Consider the following 21,501-nt stretch of genomic DNA (forward strand, 5'->3'; position numbering starts at 1 on the left):
CTCTGGCTGCCCCTCCCCTGATGCAATGTGCTGCAATTCAAGCTTAATTTTCTCAATCCTCTTGAGTGTTTTGTGTGTGTGTGTGTGTGTGTGTGTGTGATTTGTGTTCATCTCTACATTGTACGTGTACACTGGTTAAGGCCAGGTTGGTTGCCAGGCAACACTGGATAGCCTTGATGGAGAGGCTGTAGATTCTTCTTCTTAAATAAGACAAACACACAAACTCTCTGTGTTTGTGTGTTTGTCCGACAAGCACTCACACACTGCAGTATGTTGAGCATATAGCAGGCCTGACCCAGTTCTCATACAGTGATATTGACTTTGGTGCACAAGTCTGCATCCCAGATTTAGCACCGACATCATCGCAGCGCTGAAATAGTCAGCTTAAAAACAGACATGTACAGAGAGAGAACAGGGAGAGATTTAGAGGTGAGGTGTGAAAGCAACCCCCTGTGACAACACTGTCACTCTGCAGTGCTATCCATCCGGGTCTCATATCCATTATTGATGCCTGGGGCTTAGCTCACAGCTCTCTGCGTTCTATTATTTATGTCTGAAACAGCTGGTAGTTAATACACAGAGGGGCTATTCTTAATGGGAGTCTGGATGGGAGAAAGAAAGCAAGCAGTGGGTAGTGGGGCTCACTATCTCCATGGCAACTTGTATTTGTGAGGGGGGGGGGAAGCTCTCTTTCAGTGCGGCAGACATGCAGCCACACAGTTTTATAACACAGAAGAAGAACTGCAGTACACACAGATGCCCACAAAGAGCCTGACAACATCTCAGTCGTGATCTGAACAATGGAGCAAAAGAGTCTGTGATGTACCTGCTGATAATGTGTCCCCTGACATTACCATCGACTGCAGTTGCATCTACTTTGAATACGCCTCAATAACAATTATTTGTTTCTATCACAGAGCCCCATTTGCATCAGTTTACTAGACACATATTATGGGAAAAGCTATTACAGCCTCCATTAACACAAACATTTCTCCGGCTGTAATTTAGTTGGAAGGGACCACTTAGAGAAGTTGCCATCTAATCCAGTCAAGTGAATGTGCTGCAGTGGAAAACCTGTACATTAATACGAGTCTTCTATTGATAAATTTTTTTTGGAACTTGGACAAATTGACAATTTGAATTTGAATAGCTTAAAGCTGACCAGCCATCAGATAACTGATATTTGATATGATATATACGCAGCACACACATAGTACAATGAGACTTGCTTTTTTTATCGGTTTACCTCAACTTCTGCGTTAATAACTTTTGCTAAAAACTTGTTGACGTTGGAGCTGTTGGACTGTGTCAGTCCGAAAGCTGTCCTACGATGCACGTCATCTCCCGTTGTTGGTATTGCATTATGTTATAGATGTTAAATTGCCCATGTGTCTGAAATGTGCAACCAATAAATTCCCCTGGCCTTGAGTGGAGTTTAAAACAATCCCACTCCTACACACATGCACACATACAGTATCTTGCCATTCTCTATTCTCTGATCAGTGGGCTGTGTGCCACCTAATCCTCTTATGGAGCTTGAAAAGAAACTTATGAAAGACACTTTTTAATTGCGCATTGTCACACCAAAGGATTATGGTATTGGGCATATATGTTAAAAATATTTGAGGAGTCAGATTTAAACTCCTGATCTTCTTATGACGCCGCAGGTGAGGGACTATATTTGTTTTCAACAGATAGGCAGCCACATGATTGCGATTGTGCTCTGACCTGCTGTGTGGCACCCTGTTTCCGGTTGGTGGCTGTTGTGGTTGTGATGTCGCTTATGGATGGGGCGGAATCAGAGCGGTTCCCTCCAGCTGCAGCACTGGACTGCGGGGTGATGGAGGAGGACGGCATGTCCCCGACCAATCGTGCACTGCCCTCCACTCTAATGTGCGAGTGCCCCTCAGCGGCCATGTTGAGGATGCGGAGGCCGTTGTAGTAGAGCCCAGACAGCTGGCCCTGGAACATGCCCACACTTCGCTCACCTCCACCAACACGCACCGTTGTCTGGCTGTTGAAGATGGTCAGTTGGCGACCTACACATGCACACACACACACACACACCAAAAAAACAGGCACACGAGAAAGAAGGGAGGACAGACACATGCAAATACAGTCACACACACATACATACCAGTGGTCACATACGTGCATACACACACACACACACACGCAAGAGTGTTTGAGTGTTACACAATCCACCACCCCCAAGCCATGGTGAGAGGATGGGATAGATTAAGCATGGCAGAGCAAATCGAAGCCATGGAGAACTGTGGAGAAGGCTGAGACTGAGAGAGATAAGAGTGAGAACAGAAAGCGCAGAAGAAGAGGGGGAAGAAGGAAAGGAGCAGGGGGGGGGGGGGCGGGGGGGTTGAGGAGACTGAGAAGTCGAAGAGGAGGATGAAGAGGCAAAGAACAGGAGGAGGAGGAAGAGGCAGCAGATGAGAGGAGTCAGAGGGCCCCGAGAAGACGGGGCTGACAGATGGTTGCTATGGCGATGGCTGTACAGCACGACATTGTATTTGAAAGAGCAGCAGACAGGCAGACAGAGAGACAGAGATCTAGGGAACTGTTGTAACAGCCCTATGAAGCATGCACAGGTTATAAGCTCTAGCACTGCTCACTGTTAAAGGGACTAGAGTCTAATTTAAGGAGCTCTGATGAAGTTTAGGAGGAAAACTTTTACATTTTTTTTTTTTTTCAAAAAGCATTGCTCTATTAGTCATTTCAAATTTACATAATTCTTACATGTCACAATACTTTGCATGTACTTTAATTTGATTACAAAATTGTTTTTCAACATAAAATCTTTAGTAAATGCTTTATTGTTTACAATTTGATACGAAACAAAATTATTTAGCAGGCTTAATAAAGCATCTTTTATCAGTACTTCTTTTTCTATTTTCTGATTTATTCACATTTAAATCTCTCCATCGTCCCTTTAACCTGATATTATCAGATACACACTAACAAGATACGTTCACAGGCACTACAGTTTACACAGTATTACACACTACAGCTGCCCAACTTTTAAATACTTATTATGGATTTAGATTTTTAGATGTTAGTTGATGGTGCACAATATAGTATATTCAACTGTCTTCAAATTGTATTTTAAAGCTCAAAGTTTTAAGGAATTTTAATCAGGGTTTTTACCTTTGTCGAGTAGCCAATCGTCAACTACTCGACCGAGCCGATAGGGGATTCGCTGTCTGGCGATGGCCAGGCGCTCGTTATCAATGTTGCCTTTAATTTAGAGATGAAAACACAGTAGTAATTACGCACATCCAAAAGTGGTACAGGAGCTGGATACAAAAAGAACAGCAATGAAAAGAAAGTAATGGTCTGCTCATTGTTGGCATGTCACCGCGTTACAGTAAGCTTGATGTGCTAAGAGAAGAGGAGCTGAATTTACTATGTTCCCAGTGAGCGGACTCTTACTCTCTGTTCATTGGGTTTAATTTAAAGAGACATTTCAGGGGTTAACATCTGCAAGAGCACAGGGAAATAATGTTACAGCTGCCACAAACTGTCTATATGACTGACTGAGTTTAGAGTTACATACAGGAAGAACCCTCACACACACCTCACAACAACTAGCATTTAGCATTTTATCTATCAACTACCTAAAGCCTGAACCTCATTGTGTTAAAGACTAGCTAAGATTACCACTTTAAATATAAAAACCAACAAATGTAAAAACAAAGACTATGTTCAACACAATGCATTTTTTCTTTTTCTTATTTTTTCTGTCTAGTTAAAAATTTAACTCCAAATGTAACATGTTTTTAAATTATTGTTTGTCCAAAATGCACCAACTGTTATTATTTTCTTTTATGGTGAGAAAAACAACTGACACCTGGATTGAATATTTTCATAAATTACCTTTAACGCTATTTAACAGGTCTAACATAACATAGCTGGCAAGTATACAAGCTATTGTAATAACTACCTCATTTTATGGTTTAAAAAGTCATGTTTCATATCAGATCACACATATTTCATTTCAAACACAATAACATAAAACAAAGCTGCAATTATATTTCTCAATCTCAGTGTTTGAATATAAACATTGATAGGAACACTGATGTGGTTCATCATTCTGGAGGTGAGTTGGTTTTGACTAAGGTGTAGTGAACTCTGGCCCAGGACAGGCAGTGCTTCAGTGGTGGGGGGAGATTTGGCATATGTGAGGCTGGTGGGGGCCTACCTGAGGGATAGCGTTCTATGATTGGCAGGTCATCCAGTTGGAGGGTTGCATTGCCTCCGCTGCGGGTGAATCGAATTATGTGGTACTTCCCATCATTGACGAACTTGGAGCTCTCCTCGATGTTGATGTCATCAGTGCCGACATTGAACACTACTCTAATGTTGCCCTTGTCCTGAGGAGGAGGAGAAGGAGGAAGGGGGGGACACATACGAAAAAAAAAAAAATGCTTGAGGAATGTACCTGTTTTGAGAAGGCAAGGAATTAATTTCGCTCATGTCTTCCAATCCAGTTTATTTCGTTATGCAACTGAATGTGTTTTTTGTGTTAGGTCTGAGTAATGAATCTGTCCAAATAACGACCCTTGCAGCACAGTCAAATGTTGGACTGGACAATAAATCAAGAAGGAAATGAAATAGACAAAATTGGGTTAGTGCTGTTCCACTGGCAGCTGTAAGAAAAACAAAACATAATAGCATAATGTTGTAGAAATGCCATGGGGGAAGATGCAGACAAAAAAAAACCAAACAAACAAAAAAAAAAAACAACACAGATGGAATGAAACAAAATAATTCAGATTCAGACCAACTTTGTGATGTTAAGGCGTTTGAAAAACATGCTATGTAAAATTTTTTTAGCGTAACGACCCAGTGTTTGTCTTTTTTAATTATTTAAGTATCAGCACTGAAGAGCTTTACTGTTTGAGAGAGAGGATCTAATACGCAGGCGTATTTAATAATCATTCATATTTTTCATCATTGCCAAAGAAATGTAACAATTGATTTTAGGTGATTATTGTTCAGTCTTCAACCAGACTGAGGTTTAAAGAGAAGTTTATTATTTAGTTCTGCCACAATATCATAATGAGATGGGAATGAAGTGATTTCTGCTGAATTCAACAAATAATAAACATGCTCATGAGTGCATTTCTCTCACTTTTTAATGTTTATTGGTCTGAGTGGGTTCACTGTGCTGGCTGTTGGCATTTTACAAATGTGGGATGCAGTTTCCTTGTGACAAGTGATCTTGACACAAGGTATGAAATATGTGCAATACTTTAAAAACAATTTTTTTTTTCTCTGGTTGATGGACATCTACTTACTATTTGCAGCTGAAGGTAGTCTCCCAGTCCAGATGCGCTGTCCACCCTGAGCAGAATGGCGTGTTTCTGTTGGGTGCTGAACCCAAGGGCTAGCCGGTCTGCCCTGGTGCTGGGACGCTCATTTGGGGGCCACGTGTAAACCACCATGCCTCCATCGCGCCCAAAGATATAAGTGGTTCCAGCTGGTCCACAAAGATAAAATAGGTAACAGCGGGCACGCCTATACGGCCTAAACAGTGTTCCCTATCATCACAGGTTTCCACAGTGCAGATGATGTTGCTGCCCATCTTTTCTTAAAGTTTAATACAGAAGGGACTTATCAGACAATAATGATAAATATTAAAATGTTGCGGTTTATTTGTCCTCTCCGTTCTGCTTGTTTCTCATACGGGCAAGGGAAAAAACCTGTTTCCCAAAGTGCTCCTTAACGTTAATGCAGAACACTGACTGTAATAATTGACTCATACAAATAACAACTCATAAAGTTATTTGACTCACTGGTTGACTACAAAACCATCACATATATTGCTTGTAAGGCGTTTGAGGACAATTTGAGTCCAAACATGGCAAATTATCAGGTTTGAACATCCAAATTGAACACTGAGCAGGTACTGTGATATTTTCGGGCAGTTTCATCATCAACAGTTGATAGTGCCCTCGTGTGGTGGCTCTGTCAAAATGCACACAAAACTGCTTTCATCCAGTGATAGAAACCAAATAATTCAAGTGCAGCAGCTTTTTTTTTTTTTTTTTTTCTCTTTCTAACTGCAATACCAGGTTTAAAGGTTGAGTGGGTGTGTTTTGACACATTTGTCGATAACGCTCACTTTTCACCTGTCTACACCATGAACAACTGAGATGAAACGTCATTCTCTTTGCTCAGACTCACCGTCATTGCATAGTGGCCCAGCATACGAGGTCATGCTACAGTCACAGGTGAAGCCCTCCCACTGCTGCAAACAAACTCCCTGATTTGAGCAGGAGTCTTCCTGACAGGTGGTGCTGGGACCTGCAGTGACAGACATGGTGGGGTTGGAGGGTGCACAAGTTAGGAGAAGATAAACTGTCATGCTTTGTTTGTTTGTTTGTTTGTTTTTTTTTTTGCTTCTGTCTGGAGCCCAGTGTCTTCACGATAGTATACCAGTACGGTAACTTTTAGACCGTATTTCACTCAAACATTTTGCTGTTTTGAAATGGCTGGGTAGACTGTTGTGGTGCAATAGTGTTTTGATTAGTAGTATTAGTAGAAAGTTGTTGTGCAATTAGGATAATGCGGCCAGGCTCCCATTCTTTAAGTTTACATTTACAGAGGATACTAGATTATCCATACAAACTGAAGGAAAACTAAACTGGAATCAGTATTACAATGTCAGAAGAGCCAAATGTTGACAGCATGCAGGTGATTAGGCTAGATGAGTGGGGCAAGGACAGGAGGAGGTTAAACATAAGAGATCAGAATTATGTTTAAAAGCTCTCATGTCAATACTCTTTCTTCAGCAGCCGGGCACTGTTCTCTCCGTGCCTCGTGCTAAAACCACACAGGATGAGAATGTCAAAACTCGGCACTTGGTTCTCCATCGATGCACTTCTAACACGAGGCATGAGGGAAAGGGTGTGAAATAATTCACAAGTAGAGTATTGAAGTTTAGGATGGGAGTCAGTAGGAGGGGTTAGAGTGCATGCTGCTAGGCAACCCGGGTGGTGGAGCTGTGGTCAACTCAAGTCAAGCGGTGGTGATGTTACTACTGTGATGAAGTCACTATGGTGGCTACGAGAGGACAGGTCACCTCTGACCTTTGACTCTGGATCACTGGGATCCACACAACACCGGACACCACTGGGTAGTTTTTGAAACACGCACACACACATACACACACACACACACGCACGCGCACACACACACACACACACGCGCACACACACCCACACACCCCCACCAAACACACACACATTTTCCCACTCTTACACACATGTCTCACATGCTCACACAAAGCGATATACCTTGCAAGTCAGCTTTCATCAATGTAACTTTTGTCAGCCAAACAAAAAAGCAAACAAGCAAATTAAGTTAGATGGTTAGTCAATGTGCACAGATGCCTGTGAACTTCTGAAAGAGTGGAGGAAACAGAGAAACACCATGTGCAGAAAGACTGAAAAGGAGATGAGAAGAAAAGAGAGCAAAATTTACATCTAATAGAGCAAGAGCTGGGTTAGTGGGTTATCGGAATAACAGAGAGCATGAGTTAAATGAAAATTGAAAGAAAAAAGCAGTAAGGACAGGAGACCTGGACAGATCTGTTAGTGTGTTTTTATTGTGCGTTTGCACCCCACCTTCACAGCCTCGCTCCACTTGTCCCATGGTTGCCAAGGCATCAGCCAAAAGGTCAGGGAGTCGGCCATTTAGATCAACTGTTGCTAGGCAACCCTGGAAACCCTCACGGGAGTGGACCAGCTTAGGCAGGTCTCTGTACATTTCTTTGGAGACACCCCCAATATACAGATCACCTGTTGAGAGACAACACAATGAATGGCAGCTTCATTATCACTGATGCTCTGCATTTATCTGCCAGACACTACCATTAAGATAAACTGATAGTAATTTAATATACTAGTAACGTGCAGATTTCATTACAGATTTATCTATTGACTGATCTATTATTGTATTTTGCTTATCAAAAGGTTAAAAAATTTGGTGGGTTCTGAGTCAAAGCTTTAAAGCTGGAACACGTTTGGACACGGAAGTTTTTGACAAATGACAAATAATTAATTATATAAATTACTGTGCCTGTACTTAATTTTCTGACTGGCTAGTCAGAAAAGTGTCGACAGTTTAACGCTCCACTCAGAAAGCTTAGTGACAGATCAACACATCAATAGGCAACACACAATATTTTAATTTGTGAGCTTAGAGCTGCTGGTATTTATCATACAGGCTTGACAAGGTAGCATTAATCTTGTCATCGAGCTCTCATTAATACAGTAAATTCACATTTTCCCTAAATGTTAAAATTTCCCTTAACTGACTGATTGTTTCAGGACTAATCGGCATACACTTGTACATCCTCCTATGAAGCATTTTTAGTATCTATTATGAACCTGGTGCTCAGAACTTGTAGATATTAGAATTATGTACATGTAAACAACCTTAATCATATCACTGCATGATTCTTTTGTGCATTTTGTGTGCATGTTTTTTGGGTACCCTTTAGGTCGAGGTTCTTGGCGCCCATGGTGGTCTGTGTGGTGACTTTGGTGTCAATCTTGACCGTGTGGAGATTGTTAGTGTCTCGGGAAATGTGGACATTGTGCCAATGATTGTCATTTAGAGGACTGTTAGAGTTGCCCTTGATCAAGTGTGCCCCATTGCCCAGGTCTGAAATGTAGTGTAGGTATCTGGAGAGTGAAAGAAAAAGGGAGAAAAACACACGACAGGGTCATACACTTCAGGCCATTACAATCTGTCTTGTAAAAGCATAATTATATGAATAAATAAAAAGCTGCTTGACTTGTGCATTTTTCATATTTGATATTTTAGCCTCACGATCAGGAATTATTTTTTTGTTTCCAGTAAAAGTTGCGAGATTGGAAGATAAATATTATTACACTCATATTTATTGAGGAACATTAACATATTGATGTCTCCTTATTGTTTATAAATGGGTTTCATAAAATTTCAATTGAAGACGCACTGGCTCACATCATAGTCACACGGCACATTGTCCAGCTCACCCTTTGACCAGCTCTATCACAATGAAGTCATTGCCGTCTCCCCTGTTGTAGAGAATAAGGCCGTCAGGGGATGTGGTCTTGAACTGCATGAAGAGATGCATGGAGTAGTAGGCCTGCAGAGTGGGCAGCGTGACGAAACTGGAGCGTGAGCGGAAGGTGACAGGGTCAGCCACAATGCTCTTATAGCCGATAACAGCATTGAGCTCGCAGTAGTCGATGTCACCGTTCTTGCACAGGTCAATGTAGGGCATGCCATTCAGTGTCAGGCCCTGAAGGTGGCCGATGAAATTGGAGGGCACTGCTGGTATGAAGCGCTTCTCTGTCACAATACCCGTCTCCACATTGTGGAATTCCAGTTGGGTGTGGTCGCCCGCCATCTGACCTGGTAGCGGGGGGGTAAACTTTAAAGGTGAGCGCTACAGAAAGTTTTATAGAAATTTAAAAAAGAATCAATAAACAATTTATCATAAAAAAATAAAACAAACAAACAAAAAAAAAACTCTAGACACCAAGTCAGGACCTGCAAAGAGTGTCGATATATAATGAAAAGCTTTGAGTTAGGCTACTGTGGTTACCTTCAACAGGCTGCAGATCATCCACGGTGAGTTTGAGGTTCTTTCCACGCCGGACTACCCTCACTGTGTGCCACTCATTATCATTTAGGCCTGACCCCGCAAAGATGGTCTCTGGGCCTTTACCTACACATAGCCCAGAGCACCATTAACATATGCACAGAGAGGTGGAGGGAGAGACACAGACAGAGAGAGCAAAAAGAGATGTAGAGAGACAGAAAGAGAAGCAGAGAACCAGGCAGGTTGAATTCAATTTTAAGGACAGAGAGGGGAAATGGAGGGAGCAGCGGGAAGCAGGAATCATACATATCCTGGGGAGACAAACATCTCTCTGTCAAGACACACTCTCCACAGATAGACAGACAGGTCCCTTTGCAGATAAGCTGGTGAGACAGATGATGAGACACAGACAGACAGAAGGATTTACATAAATTGATGCCATGGGTGCCCAGGATGGAGACGGTGAGTCACAACAGGCCCACGCTGAGACAATCCATCTGTGGCCAGATCCACCGCGATGACCATCTCTTGCCCACACACGCACATACAGCTCATTTACACCCACTCGACGCCTGTAACGCCCCACAATCCTCCCGCCCCCTTACATATGACATATAATAAGCGATGTGCCTGTCTCCACGCTCCGGCAGGACGCAGTACGGCAGTCAGCCTCTTGGTGGCACTGGACACATGGAGGACAATGAAGGAGCTCTCCGATGTGCTGATGTGCAGCAGAATGAAAGGAGCTGAGCTGTCCTCTCATGATGTCTCTCTCTGTCCGTCTACCAGCTCGTATCTTAACATAGGTGACTGCACACATTTGTCACACTTCCCAGAACCTCTGCGTCCCCTCTTCCTCCCACTCTCTACGAGCACCCTACCAGCGACGAGCACAACACCTATCAACTTGCAGCACCCGTACACACTCCCCCCCCCCCCCCCCCGCCTCTTTCGAGCCCTGTTGGCTTGAAGAGAAGTCAGTGAGTCTGCTTACAGTGACCTATAGGAGGTAATGACAGGGGGAGGTGAGAGGTAAACTAACCCGAACGAATTCTGCTGCGGAAAATGTCAAGCATGTCTACATCATTCATGGAGAAACACAGGCAGCATGCGCGCACACACACACACACACACACACACACACACACAAAGAAAGGAAGCGAGATAAAGAAAGTGAGAGACACACAAGCACACTCGCACACAAGCATAATTAAATGAGTATTTCAACTATTAGCATTCAATCAAAATGAAAATGGAAGGGGGTGTGTGCATGTGTGTTTTCAACACTAAAAGAGTGTGTTGTGCATTCAGAGTGGACTGAGGGTTCCCCTGAGGAGACTCAGCTGTGCTCTGGGCATGAGCATCTCATCCTGTTACCATGGATCACTGCCTAGTACTGAGTGAAGGAGAGAATATGTGTATGTGTGTGTGTGTGTGTGTGTGTGTGCATATGAAACCGAATATTCAAAGAATGAGCAGACTGATGTGAAAGTGAGGCACTGATCTGTGTCAACCTGGGAACAGGGAGAGGCACATGAACACAGACTATCACACACGCCCTACTTTAGGTCAGAGCTAACATTGTGTTCAGCAGCATGTTGAGCTTTGAGCTGAGGTTTGACGTTGCGCTTCTAGCAGTCAAAAGACAGTCAGCTCTCTAAACCAAAAGAAATTCAGCCAAGACAATTCGACAAGATAATTTCTGTTGCAATTAGAAAATACAATAGAAATCAAATGGCAGAAGCTATGGAGATTATAAACGCAGGATAATGAAAACAAAATGACAAAAACCGTTTCATATTTCATTAGCTGCAAATAACAAATGGCTTTTCTGCTGGATAAGCCTCAAATCTATCCCATGCCGAGGCTTTTATTTGACTGCTGAGTGGACTATTTCAGTGGCGCCTGGCTGTTAAATATTTTTTTTCTCCTTTAAATATCAGATGTATAATTTATTGTATGCACACGGTGTGCTGGAAAAGTGGCTGCCTACTGAAATGTTCATTGAGACAACTGGTCTAAAATTGGCCAACAGACATGCGGGATAGCAACGGCTCTGTGTGGCTAGTAGGGTTTCTATGGCAACTGCAGTCGTCCATTTCACCACCTCTTTGCCGTCACAGAGCATTCGTCTCTCTCTCTCTCTCTCTCTCCCTCTCTCTCTCTCCTTTTCTCTGTGGTCGTGACAGAGAGAAACTCCACGTGAGGGAATTAAACTTCATCAGGGATTCAGTTCCACTCACAGCAGAATGAACAGAAACGCACACACAGACACACTCGTACACACAGGAAAACACATCCAGACAATACAGACACAGATGGGCAACGAAAAGAATACAGAATGCAAAGCCACTCACAAACACACATTAAACACTGTATGAAACGCTACCCAAAAATCCCCCATGTACAGTTTGGAAAGAAACAACAAACAAACAAAGAAAGCAGCCAGACAGACGTTTGGAAAGAAGGTGCTACAGAGAAAAGCAGTGGGATAACATGTCTTTTGTCTCTGGCATGAAGGAGAAGTAATTAGCTTGCAGCGCTGAGATGCATTCATCCACCAGCTACTACTCTCTGTCTCTTCAGCTGACACTTCTCAACACACCAAATCCACCTGAACACCTGCTACTTTCTTCTTTTTTCTTTCTTTCCCTCCTCCATCAACTCCCACTGTCCTTTACTTCATCTATCCTTCTTTGCTAAAATGGCCGACGTGGAAAATCCTGGCCCTCAGCAATAATCACACCACACTCCTGTGGTGTAGCTGAACATGCAGACACCAACACGCATATGTGCGCCTCCCCTGTTGAACAAACACACACACACACACACACACACACACACACACACACACACACACACACATATATATGCACACAGACACATGATACAAAGATATTAAGAATGAGGGATTTTGATGAAATGAATTGACGAGAGAGAGTGAAAAACAGTCAGATACATTAACAAAAACACACTATCACACACATACTGAGGAGGAAGGGGGAGGGGTTAGGTGAGATGGAGGATCACTTACTGGCTGTACAGTTTATCCTGATACAGTCTGGAGGGAGAGCAGAGCAGAGGGGTTAATGCTGCACACATACATATAATCTCCACGCCCTGGGGACGCACACATAGACACACCCTGCACTCATATACAAACATGCACACATACACATTGCTGAGAAAACACACACTCTCCTTTGTCACAGGACTGGACAATGTGAGTTATTGTGACTTTACCTTTTTTTTTTTTTTTCCCTCTCTCTCTTTCTTTTTTGTTTAGTCAGTTAAGATTAAAATATAAAAAAAAGATTAGTAGATATTCACAGTGACGTGCCAAGGAGAGTGGAGAGTCCCAGCATGAGCAGTGTGCTCAGTAGCTGCTCTGGCCTGGACGACAGTTTCAGTCACCAATCAAAAGTACCAGGAGACTGAGACGGGTCATGTGTGTCAGTTTGTCTGATGACATTGAACACATCCCATAATTTTTGTCACCCATCCAGAGCACAAATCTTCACAAACTGTTGGAAGATTCAGCCCCTGTAGCATCATTCTTGGTTTTGTGTGTGTGTGTATATATATATATATATATATATATACACACACTTATATTTTTTTTTACCCATGATGCCTTGGTGTGTCGTGTGGCGTCAACCACAGAGAAGACGTGGCTGCAGACAGCCAGAGACCAACACATGCACCCCTCTGTGTGTTATGTGCAGGTTCTTACATTTATGTGAAGGTGTTTGAATGTGAGGTTACAGGGATTTCCCTGCAGTTATGTGAGGAGGATACTTTCTACTTGTGTTTGTATGGTTTGTGAGTCTGTGTTGATTGTTGTGGGTGTTAGGGATGCACAGGTCCACTGGCAGTGAGCAGAGAATGCAGCTTGAGGCTTGACCCTCTGTTCAACACAAAAACAATACCAGTAAATTCCATTGTGTATGTTTGTGTGTGTGTGTGTGTGTGAGAGAGAGAGAGGCATTTAAATTAATACACACATACCAAAATAATCAGCCAAACCCTGTGAAACCAATGTCTTAAATATACTGTGCTGCAGAATTACTTTAAGGTTTATTTGGTAGGAGAAAACATGTTGTTAATCAACATTCCTATGCAAGAAACAGCCAAGAGGCTGTTATCAGCTGCATTCCCCTGACAGGTAATTAAAGTAATGTTTTAGAAAGTACATGTTTGTGTGCATGTGTGTACCTAAGTTGACAGTTAATCGGACACGGCCCCCATCCAGCTCCAGTCGAAGGGTGTCTGCAGAGTTACGGGATGTGGTTGCCATGAGAACACCGTACGCCCGCTGGGAACGAAAGCGTAGCGAGACGTCTTCCGCCTCAGTGTGCATCGCCACAGGCAACTGCACCTTCATAAACTTGCTGCCATCGTAGGACAGGATCGTGGCGTCTGTACAAGACGCACAGAGACAGACAGATGAGGAGCAAACAATCGAGGAAGGGAAGGGGTGAAAGGCAGGTGGGGGAAGACAGAAATGACAGTGGAGGGAAGTATGGTGGGAGGAAACAGGAAAAAAAAAAAACAGAAAAGATGATTGACAAGGAGAAAACAAGGGAGGTGGGAGGAGACAAAAGCAATTTGACGTTGAGTGAACCAGCTTTATACATTATAAAATATGTTGCAGCGTGGCTACACTCCCTTGTTCCCCTGCCGCGTCATGTCAAAACTCAAAACCTACTCCCAACAAAATTACCCCATCACTTTACACCCTTAATTCATCATCACTGCCTCTGCCTAACAAAAGAGTGTAAAAATAGCCCCAGCTGGTTGGCTGGGCCTATTATCCGGTTAAATCAGAATGCATGGCGTTGAGTGTGTTAGCCACTGTTGCTGACATCCAAGACCCTGGAGTCATAATGTAACAAGCTCAGGTGATCCCACTTTAATGTCTTTTGCATACTCATTTACATATTCATAATCTTCTCTCCCTGCTACCTGCTGAGGCCAATCCCCGACCACTAAACTGTTTACCTCTGAGGACCCTGTTTTTTATTGGCCAATTACATACACAGCCAAACACACTGTCTATGTCTCTGTGTCTTTATCGCCCCTTCTCTTCCTCCTTCTCCTCTTCTTATATCGCTCCGCTCCACTCCTCCTTCGCTTTCTCTCCCTTTTGCTCTCCCTGTTTCCGTGGGAGACGTTTGGAGCCAAGGCAAAAACAAGAGAACAGGAAGAGAGGGAGGCCTCATGAATACTGATGAGCTGAGAGGAGGGAAAGAGAGAGATAGTGTGTGTATGTGTCTGTGTGCGTGCATGTCAGAATAAGTGAGTGAATTTAAGTGTGAACAGAGGAGGGTTTAGTAAAGTGAGAGCAGGGGGAGAGAAAATAGGGACAGAGCAAGACAGAGAGAAAGGAGGGGGGCGTGGGGAGAAAAAAGCTCTTGGCTAAAATGCAAATGAACCCTCATTAACTTCAGGAGGAAAAAAAGAAGGTGGTTGGCCTGTTATATCACAGATAACATAACTAATAGCCACACATATGCTTGAGCAACACACACACGCACACACTTGAACACACCTGCACACATTTCTGATAAGGGACACAGCTGACTAAATTTTCCTCACCATGGCACCTGACTCACTACCAGACAAATAAACGAGGGATGGTTAGAGAGTGGGGAAAGTATGGAAGGCTATTTCTGAACAGAAAAAAAAAAGAAATGACTGAAGTACAACACACACTTGTGGTTGCATCACTTGAAGGCTGGAGCATGCATTTAGGGGTTATATTCGTGATACCAATTCAAAGACTGAAACCAATGTCTTACGTCATTTCTTAAGATTTCCTAATGTCCCTGCCATGCCTGTGGCTCTCACACCCAGCCCGACTGGTTCCTCATGAGGGCACAAAAAACTGCCTACAAAAAGTTAAATTTTTAAAAAGGACTCAGTGCTTATAAGCTGGGAACTGTTGTTTTTGCTAAATGTTACTTCATCATGAGTGAATATTGCATTTGTTAGAGACACTAATGAGTATTTATGGCAACGAGATTTGCGGGATTGACTCATAATAAACTGCAGTTCATTGTAATGAAAGAACTGACTCACCGGTGTGTTTGTAGTAGTTTTGACAACAATGGAGGTCTGAGGCAGAGAGCGTAGAAAGTCAATCACAATGAGCCTGAACAAACTTTTGTGGTATCTAGGATTTCGCCACCCACACACGCTTAATGGAGATTCGTTTTCATGTGTAAATATCTTATTTATTCACTCCCAGTATATGTACTTACCATCTACAATTATTGGCATGGGTGTTTTTATGTGTTGCTATTCAATAGCTCATAATTTTACTTAGTAAATCAAAATTATAGTCTATGTAGGACTGAAAAGAAATATTTTCCTCAGAGTCATAAAATTAGTCGGATTTGGTACGTCTGTACTTCATATTTCATCACAACTCATGACGTGGAATGCCGAAATACTTTTATCAAAATTATGACTCAGCAAAACCTTTTTGTTTTTGTTCAGAAATGATCTTTAAAAACATTGATGACTTCAGTCAAAGTGCAGATTGGCTGCAGGTATAGAAGTATTTCAGATTATTAGCATTAATTGCCAGGAACTATTTAAAGATACATACAAAATATATGTATATAAGCTTGAAAATACAAACTTATATTTGAAAAATAAACTTGAAAATTTTGGGATGTGTGATTGCAGAATGCAGATTTTAACCTTAACGCTTAGATGCACGAGTGACTGGACTCTCCACTCTTCTATCAGTGGGTTAAAAATATCCTGCATAAGAATCAGTGTAATTTTATGCTATTTTGGTTAAGAATCATCATTTGTATTTTATATATTGGCTTCATCATTGAAACATGTTTATTCTTCACTCTCTAGCAGATTTAGAAGATTTTGATAACTGGAAAAGAAGAATATTACATATATGAAGGCAGTCGAGGAATCTCAACCTCCATTTTGTGTGAGCGTGTGTGACGGTCCAGTTATTGAAAGTTCCTCTCTCTTTTGTATTGTGTCCTCTTCCCTGTGTCTGGGTGGTTGCTTCTGTCAGCCCACACCTTCCCATTGCTTCAGTGATCAGGGTTTGCAGTTGTGGGGAACCTTCTAATCTATACTTCATGTGTAGTGTGACCAGCTGCTTTGAGAGCTCTTTGAGGAAGATCCATCTATTGAATTCAGGGTGCTGGAAAAGGTGTAGACATTCAGGATGGCGAGGTCAAGGATGTTATCGGATGTACCACAGCACCAAGGGCCACCTCTGTGTTTGTGGCTTGCAGGTGTCGGTGCCAACACCATTTCATCAACCATTTTGTTGTGGTGCTCAACTTCTCAGGATATTGTGGCTTGGTGTTCTGCTCTGGGTGGGAGGCAACTCGCTCCAATAAGAGCCCTTACGACTCATTCTGTTGTACATAATTTGGACTTCACTTTCCTCTTCAGATTACTAATCAGGAATCACCTGTGTCTGACTGATCCTCTTCAGTTAGGAGAATTGGATTTCCAGCTGGGCGAAAATCTTGGTTCTCTTAATATGTGATGTCACTTCTAACGGTTAAGATGAAATAATTCCAAATATTTCTTCTTTTTTTTTTGTCTTCCTGACATTAAAGGACTTTCTTAGGGAAAGCAAGACCGCAAGAAGAAAAAGCTGAGAATGACTTAACAATATGGAGTGTGTGTAAGGGCTCTGTATGAAATAAAAAAAAAAATCTTTTGGAGTCCGAGTGTGGTGAGGGGGAACAAAAGAGAGAGTGAAAGAGTGAGGAAGGGAAAAAGGGAGGGAGAAACCGCAGGTAGAGGGCGTAACATGGCCAATCACTCTCTCCATCTGCTTCTCCATCTGTGCTTCCTTTAATCCACTGAACCACCAGTTAGTGACCCCTCAATGCACACAGAGAGGGATGAAGAAAGATATAGAGAGGAAGACGCTAAGAGAGCATTGCTATGATAAACACACACTGCGGATGTTTGTCCGAAATGAAACATCTTAGTATCAACGTATTTCCGAAATTGTATGTTTGTGTATATGAGTGTTTATCTCTGTTAGGTGATAGTACAAACATCACTTGAGACGTTTCAGCTGCTGTGGCACAAATACCATTTCTTCTCTTCTCCTTGTCAGACTCCATCTCAGTCCTTTCAACGGGCCTGTATCAGCTTCTCTGTCAATCTCTGCCTGGATTCCTACCTTTTTTCATAACTTACTTTCTCTGTCAGAGTTTCTCCTCCCGCCTCTCCTTCCTACTCATCTCCTCACCTGCTGTCCTATGGCGTTTCCAGAACGGTGGTTTTACCCTCCTCCGTCACAGCTCTTGCTCCCTACTTTCTGCACACCTCCTCTCCCATTGATTCTCATTCTCTCCATCTAGAGCGGTCCGATAGTCATGTCTGCGACGCCGCTTCCTCCCACCTTTTCTTTTTCACCTCTGCTGCTCCACTCGTTTCCTTGCCTCCATCTCAGTACTCACGCAGCAAATGTGTAATGTTGAATGAAAAAAAAGATGCAGCCCAGAACAGTCAACCTTTACTATAAATATTTTTTGTTGTTGAGCAAACAGCATAGTTCACGTCTTCCTCTAGCTACAGCCTTTATACCATCGTCATTTCATGTTAATCTTTCTATTCTCCATCATCAGGGACGACATGGAGGGTCAAACCTCACTTAAATAAATTTGCACCTAAAAGTTAAGTCACATATTTTTTATCATCCATAAATCTTTAGAAGGGTACTTTTTTAGAGCAAGTACCATCAAACTGTAATATGTTTGGATGGGCTTCTTTTTTTTTTTTAAGCAAAAAAAGCATAACGGAGAGGTATAATGAATAAAAATTTTACTACCCAATATAAGTGATGAACATGATCTATTCTCAGAGGTTGATGGAGTTATTTCTGACAGACGTTCCACTGCACACCATCTGTATGTCACTCATCCCTTTGGCATTACTCTGTTTTCTCTATTGTGCCATATCATTAATATTTCACAAAAATGTTTATGGGGCTGTAATTAACCAGCATACTCATATCGATTGTGAAAACGTGGCCTCATCACCTGTGCCGACGATTGTATGAGCAGCTAACGCGCCAGGTGACATGTCCTGGACCATCGCTCTGTCCTCGTGCCCTGTCACTCTCACCTCTCTCACATGATCGTCCCAGGTAGCCTGTCCCAGAGCAGTCACAGACATAGCGATTCCAGCCCTCCCTGCAGATGCCATTGTGCTGGCAGGGGTTGGAAAGACACTGTTTGGGTAGCTCTCTGGAGCACGATGGCTTCACCCCCACTGCCTTCTGGGCTTCGGCCAGCCGCCGGATGTCTTTGCTCTGCCCGTCCACGAATAAGTCTCTGATGCAGCCCACATAGCCATAGTTCAACAGCGCGGTCCACACCTGACAAAGAAATTACCAGTGCTGAGTGGTTTCGCTGAACACGCGATATATTTTAATAGGTGAGAAAATTGTCGACATACAGCAGTGTGGTGGTGGTGAGCAACATCGAAAAGTAAAAAGCGGGTAGTTTCAGCACACATTTAAGATTTAACACCTACTTTATTGCTTTAAAATTAGTTTCACTTTGAAGTTTGACAAAAGTGGATTACTTAATAGGAATTCTACTGTATAATGACACTGGAATCTATTCCTGGCTACTGAAGCTTTACGCGACATATCATGGCCCTCAAACAGTGCAAATGCTGAGAGAGCTGCTCATCTGTTCTTCTGGGCTATATGATATACCTTTGTGTTACATACATGTTACATTTAACCTCTTCTGTCATATCTAACAAAGTATTTCTCTCTCAGCATAACAGTTGTTATTGGTCACAGCTGCTCACTTGCTCCTGTCAGACCAGCCTCCCCTGTTTTAGCAGTTACTTAACTTTAACTTTAACTTTAAATTTATACAATATTAATTTTAAATGTTGTATTTCAGGCTCTTCAGGTCCAGTCTGTGTTAACCCTGTACAGATTTATCTCAGAGCAGTTCAAAAGTAGAGCCACCCAATCAAACTAAACCAGGAAAATGATGAGCAGAGCACGGGGGCCATCTGATGACCTGACAATTCAGGTCTGTGGTGTATTTCCTCACTCACAAACCTCACCTTTGCTACATGTCCTGTTTTGGATTGAGCAAAGATAGCGAATTTACTATAATGTAAGAACATAAAAGGCGAGAATTTCTACCATTTGAGAGGCTGAAACTATCTAATATTCAACATTTTTGCTTGTAAAAGGAGTTAAACAGTTAAAGAATATATTTATAAGAAGGATATATATCAAAACATTTTGTTTTCTGTTAGTTGATAAATAGATCGTGCCAACCTTAAACCAACCATACAATATGTTGTATAGTAGATACAAAATGTCAAGACGCAAACCTCTGTAGGAAAGGTCGGTCCAGTGCGGTCTTCAGGTAGGCCTCCGAGGTACAAGGTGTCATCCAGGTCCAGGATCTCACTGTCTCCCGGAGCCATGTATGCTGTCCTTTGACTGTTCACAGAGATGGTCCCTGAATTAAGAAACCAGAGACATTGAAACAACTTCAGTAATCATTATGACCTTCAGCGTGAACATCCTCATTGTAATCACCCCTGCCATCACCACCACCACCATCATCCCCTCATTCTTTGCACTCCTTCTCATTGTTGCCACCCCTCATCACAGCAATAATCAGGAGCAGTGGAAACCCCAAACTGTGCAGGCCTTCATCATGATTTAGCATCTTGAAAACTGTGCTGGTTTAAAAGTGCAATGTCTAACATTTAGCCAACAATAAATAATTAATAGTTATTTACTGCAGCTGCACATTAGTCCAGCTACAGTAAATAATCTTGAGTTGTTTATACTATATGGATACCAATCAAAGGACTGGGGACATTCATATAAGACCACAAAAGGTATTTAAGTGTGAAGAAGCGGGTATTTGGCAGTAACAGCAGTAAGATGAGAAAGAAGCTATAGTTCGTTTAATTATAGCCTCTGTGATACTATAATGATATCAGCATATTACAATGAGTGTGACAATGCTACAGTATATTGATTCAGTTAAAAGTGGTGTATACAGCAACCCTAAAGTCAAGTTCAACAACCCCAATTTAAATTAAATACAGACAGAAGGCAGATGGCAGCCAAATGGCCTTGCTAGGCTCATTATCCTCCACCTCCTTCTTATCAACCTCTGTGGTCAGGGTTAGCATCGGGGCTGAAGGCTGTGGGTGTACCTGAGCGTCCGTCCCTCTGAAAGTCCACGTGATACCATTCTCCATCGTTGACCTTTTTGTCGATGGCCTTGGTCTTGGTGGTTCCTGATCCCATGTCCAGCAGCAAGTATAAGTGTCCATCCAGCATTTCAATGGCAAAGAAATCCACCTGTGGGTAAAACACATACACACACATCATCAGTATTCAGTAAAAAGCAGGGACACTAATGGCTGGCCATAAAAAGTTAAATTATAGCAGCAAGTTATAAAGTGATTGGGCTCCAGTTTAAAGAATTATAATTAAGTGTCTTTTGCAATGCCATTTAATTTTAGTTGAGAGAGGAAAAACTATAAAATTTTTAGCGCACATAGAGCAGAAAACATGTCTGACTTCTCAAATTTGAATTTTCCAAAGGGAACATGAACACCATTTTGAACCAAGCTTACATTACTGTAGTTTACGATTGTTCTGAGACAGTCAAGAATCCAACAGTGCTAAAGATACATAAAATAATTTAAAGCATAATTTCAAGCCAACTTGGATTTTAAGGACATGGAGTGATATGTCTTTGTTAGCGATGATGCCATTTATTTGGTTCAGACTCAAATACACTCAATAAACACTTTAATAACTCACTCACTTTTCTTCGAGCAATCCCATTTGGGTGATATTTTTTGTTTTCTGGTGAAACATC

General features: G+C 42.2%; 1 protein-coding gene across 2 annotated transcripts in view; it reads right to left on the bottom strand.

Moving 5' to 3' along the window:
• nrxn1a (neurexin 1a) overlaps window positions 1-21,501 on the bottom strand; it is a 52,081-nt gene that overhangs the window by 4,482 nt on the left and 26,098 nt on the right. For both annotated transcript variants that reach the window (XM_029528314.1, XM_029528313.1), the window contains 14 exons: window positions 20,828-20,975; window positions 19,985-20,115; window positions 18,746-18,998; window positions 13,829-14,032; window positions 12,648-12,674; window positions 9,617-9,739; window positions 9,042-9,423; window positions 8,515-8,705; window positions 7,644-7,817; window positions 6,202-6,321; window positions 5,313-5,494; window positions 4,214-4,385; window positions 3,160-3,249; window positions 1,729-2,039 (listed from right to left, as the gene is read on the bottom strand). In XM_029528314.1, the coding sequence (XP_029384174.1) occupies window positions 1,729-2,039; window positions 3,160-3,249; window positions 4,214-4,385; window positions 5,313-5,494; window positions 6,202-6,321; window positions 7,644-7,817; window positions 8,515-8,705; window positions 9,042-9,423; window positions 9,617-9,739; window positions 12,648-12,674; window positions 13,829-14,032; window positions 18,746-18,998; window positions 19,985-20,115; window positions 20,828-20,975 (2,508 nt within the window). The remainder of the gene's footprint in view (window positions 1-1,728; window positions 2,040-3,159; window positions 3,250-4,213; window positions 4,386-5,312; window positions 5,495-6,201; window positions 6,322-7,643; window positions 7,818-8,514; window positions 8,706-9,041; window positions 9,424-9,616; window positions 9,740-12,647; window positions 12,675-13,828; window positions 14,033-18,745; window positions 18,999-19,984; window positions 20,116-20,827; window positions 20,976-21,501) is intronic.

The sequence above is a fragment of the Echeneis naucrates genome, chromosome 19 (assembly GCF_900963305.1).
Source record: "Echeneis naucrates chromosome 19, fEcheNa1.1, whole genome shotgun sequence".
In the NCBI taxonomy this organism is placed as follows: domain Eukaryota; kingdom Metazoa; phylum Chordata; class Actinopteri; order Carangiformes; family Echeneidae; genus Echeneis; species Echeneis naucrates.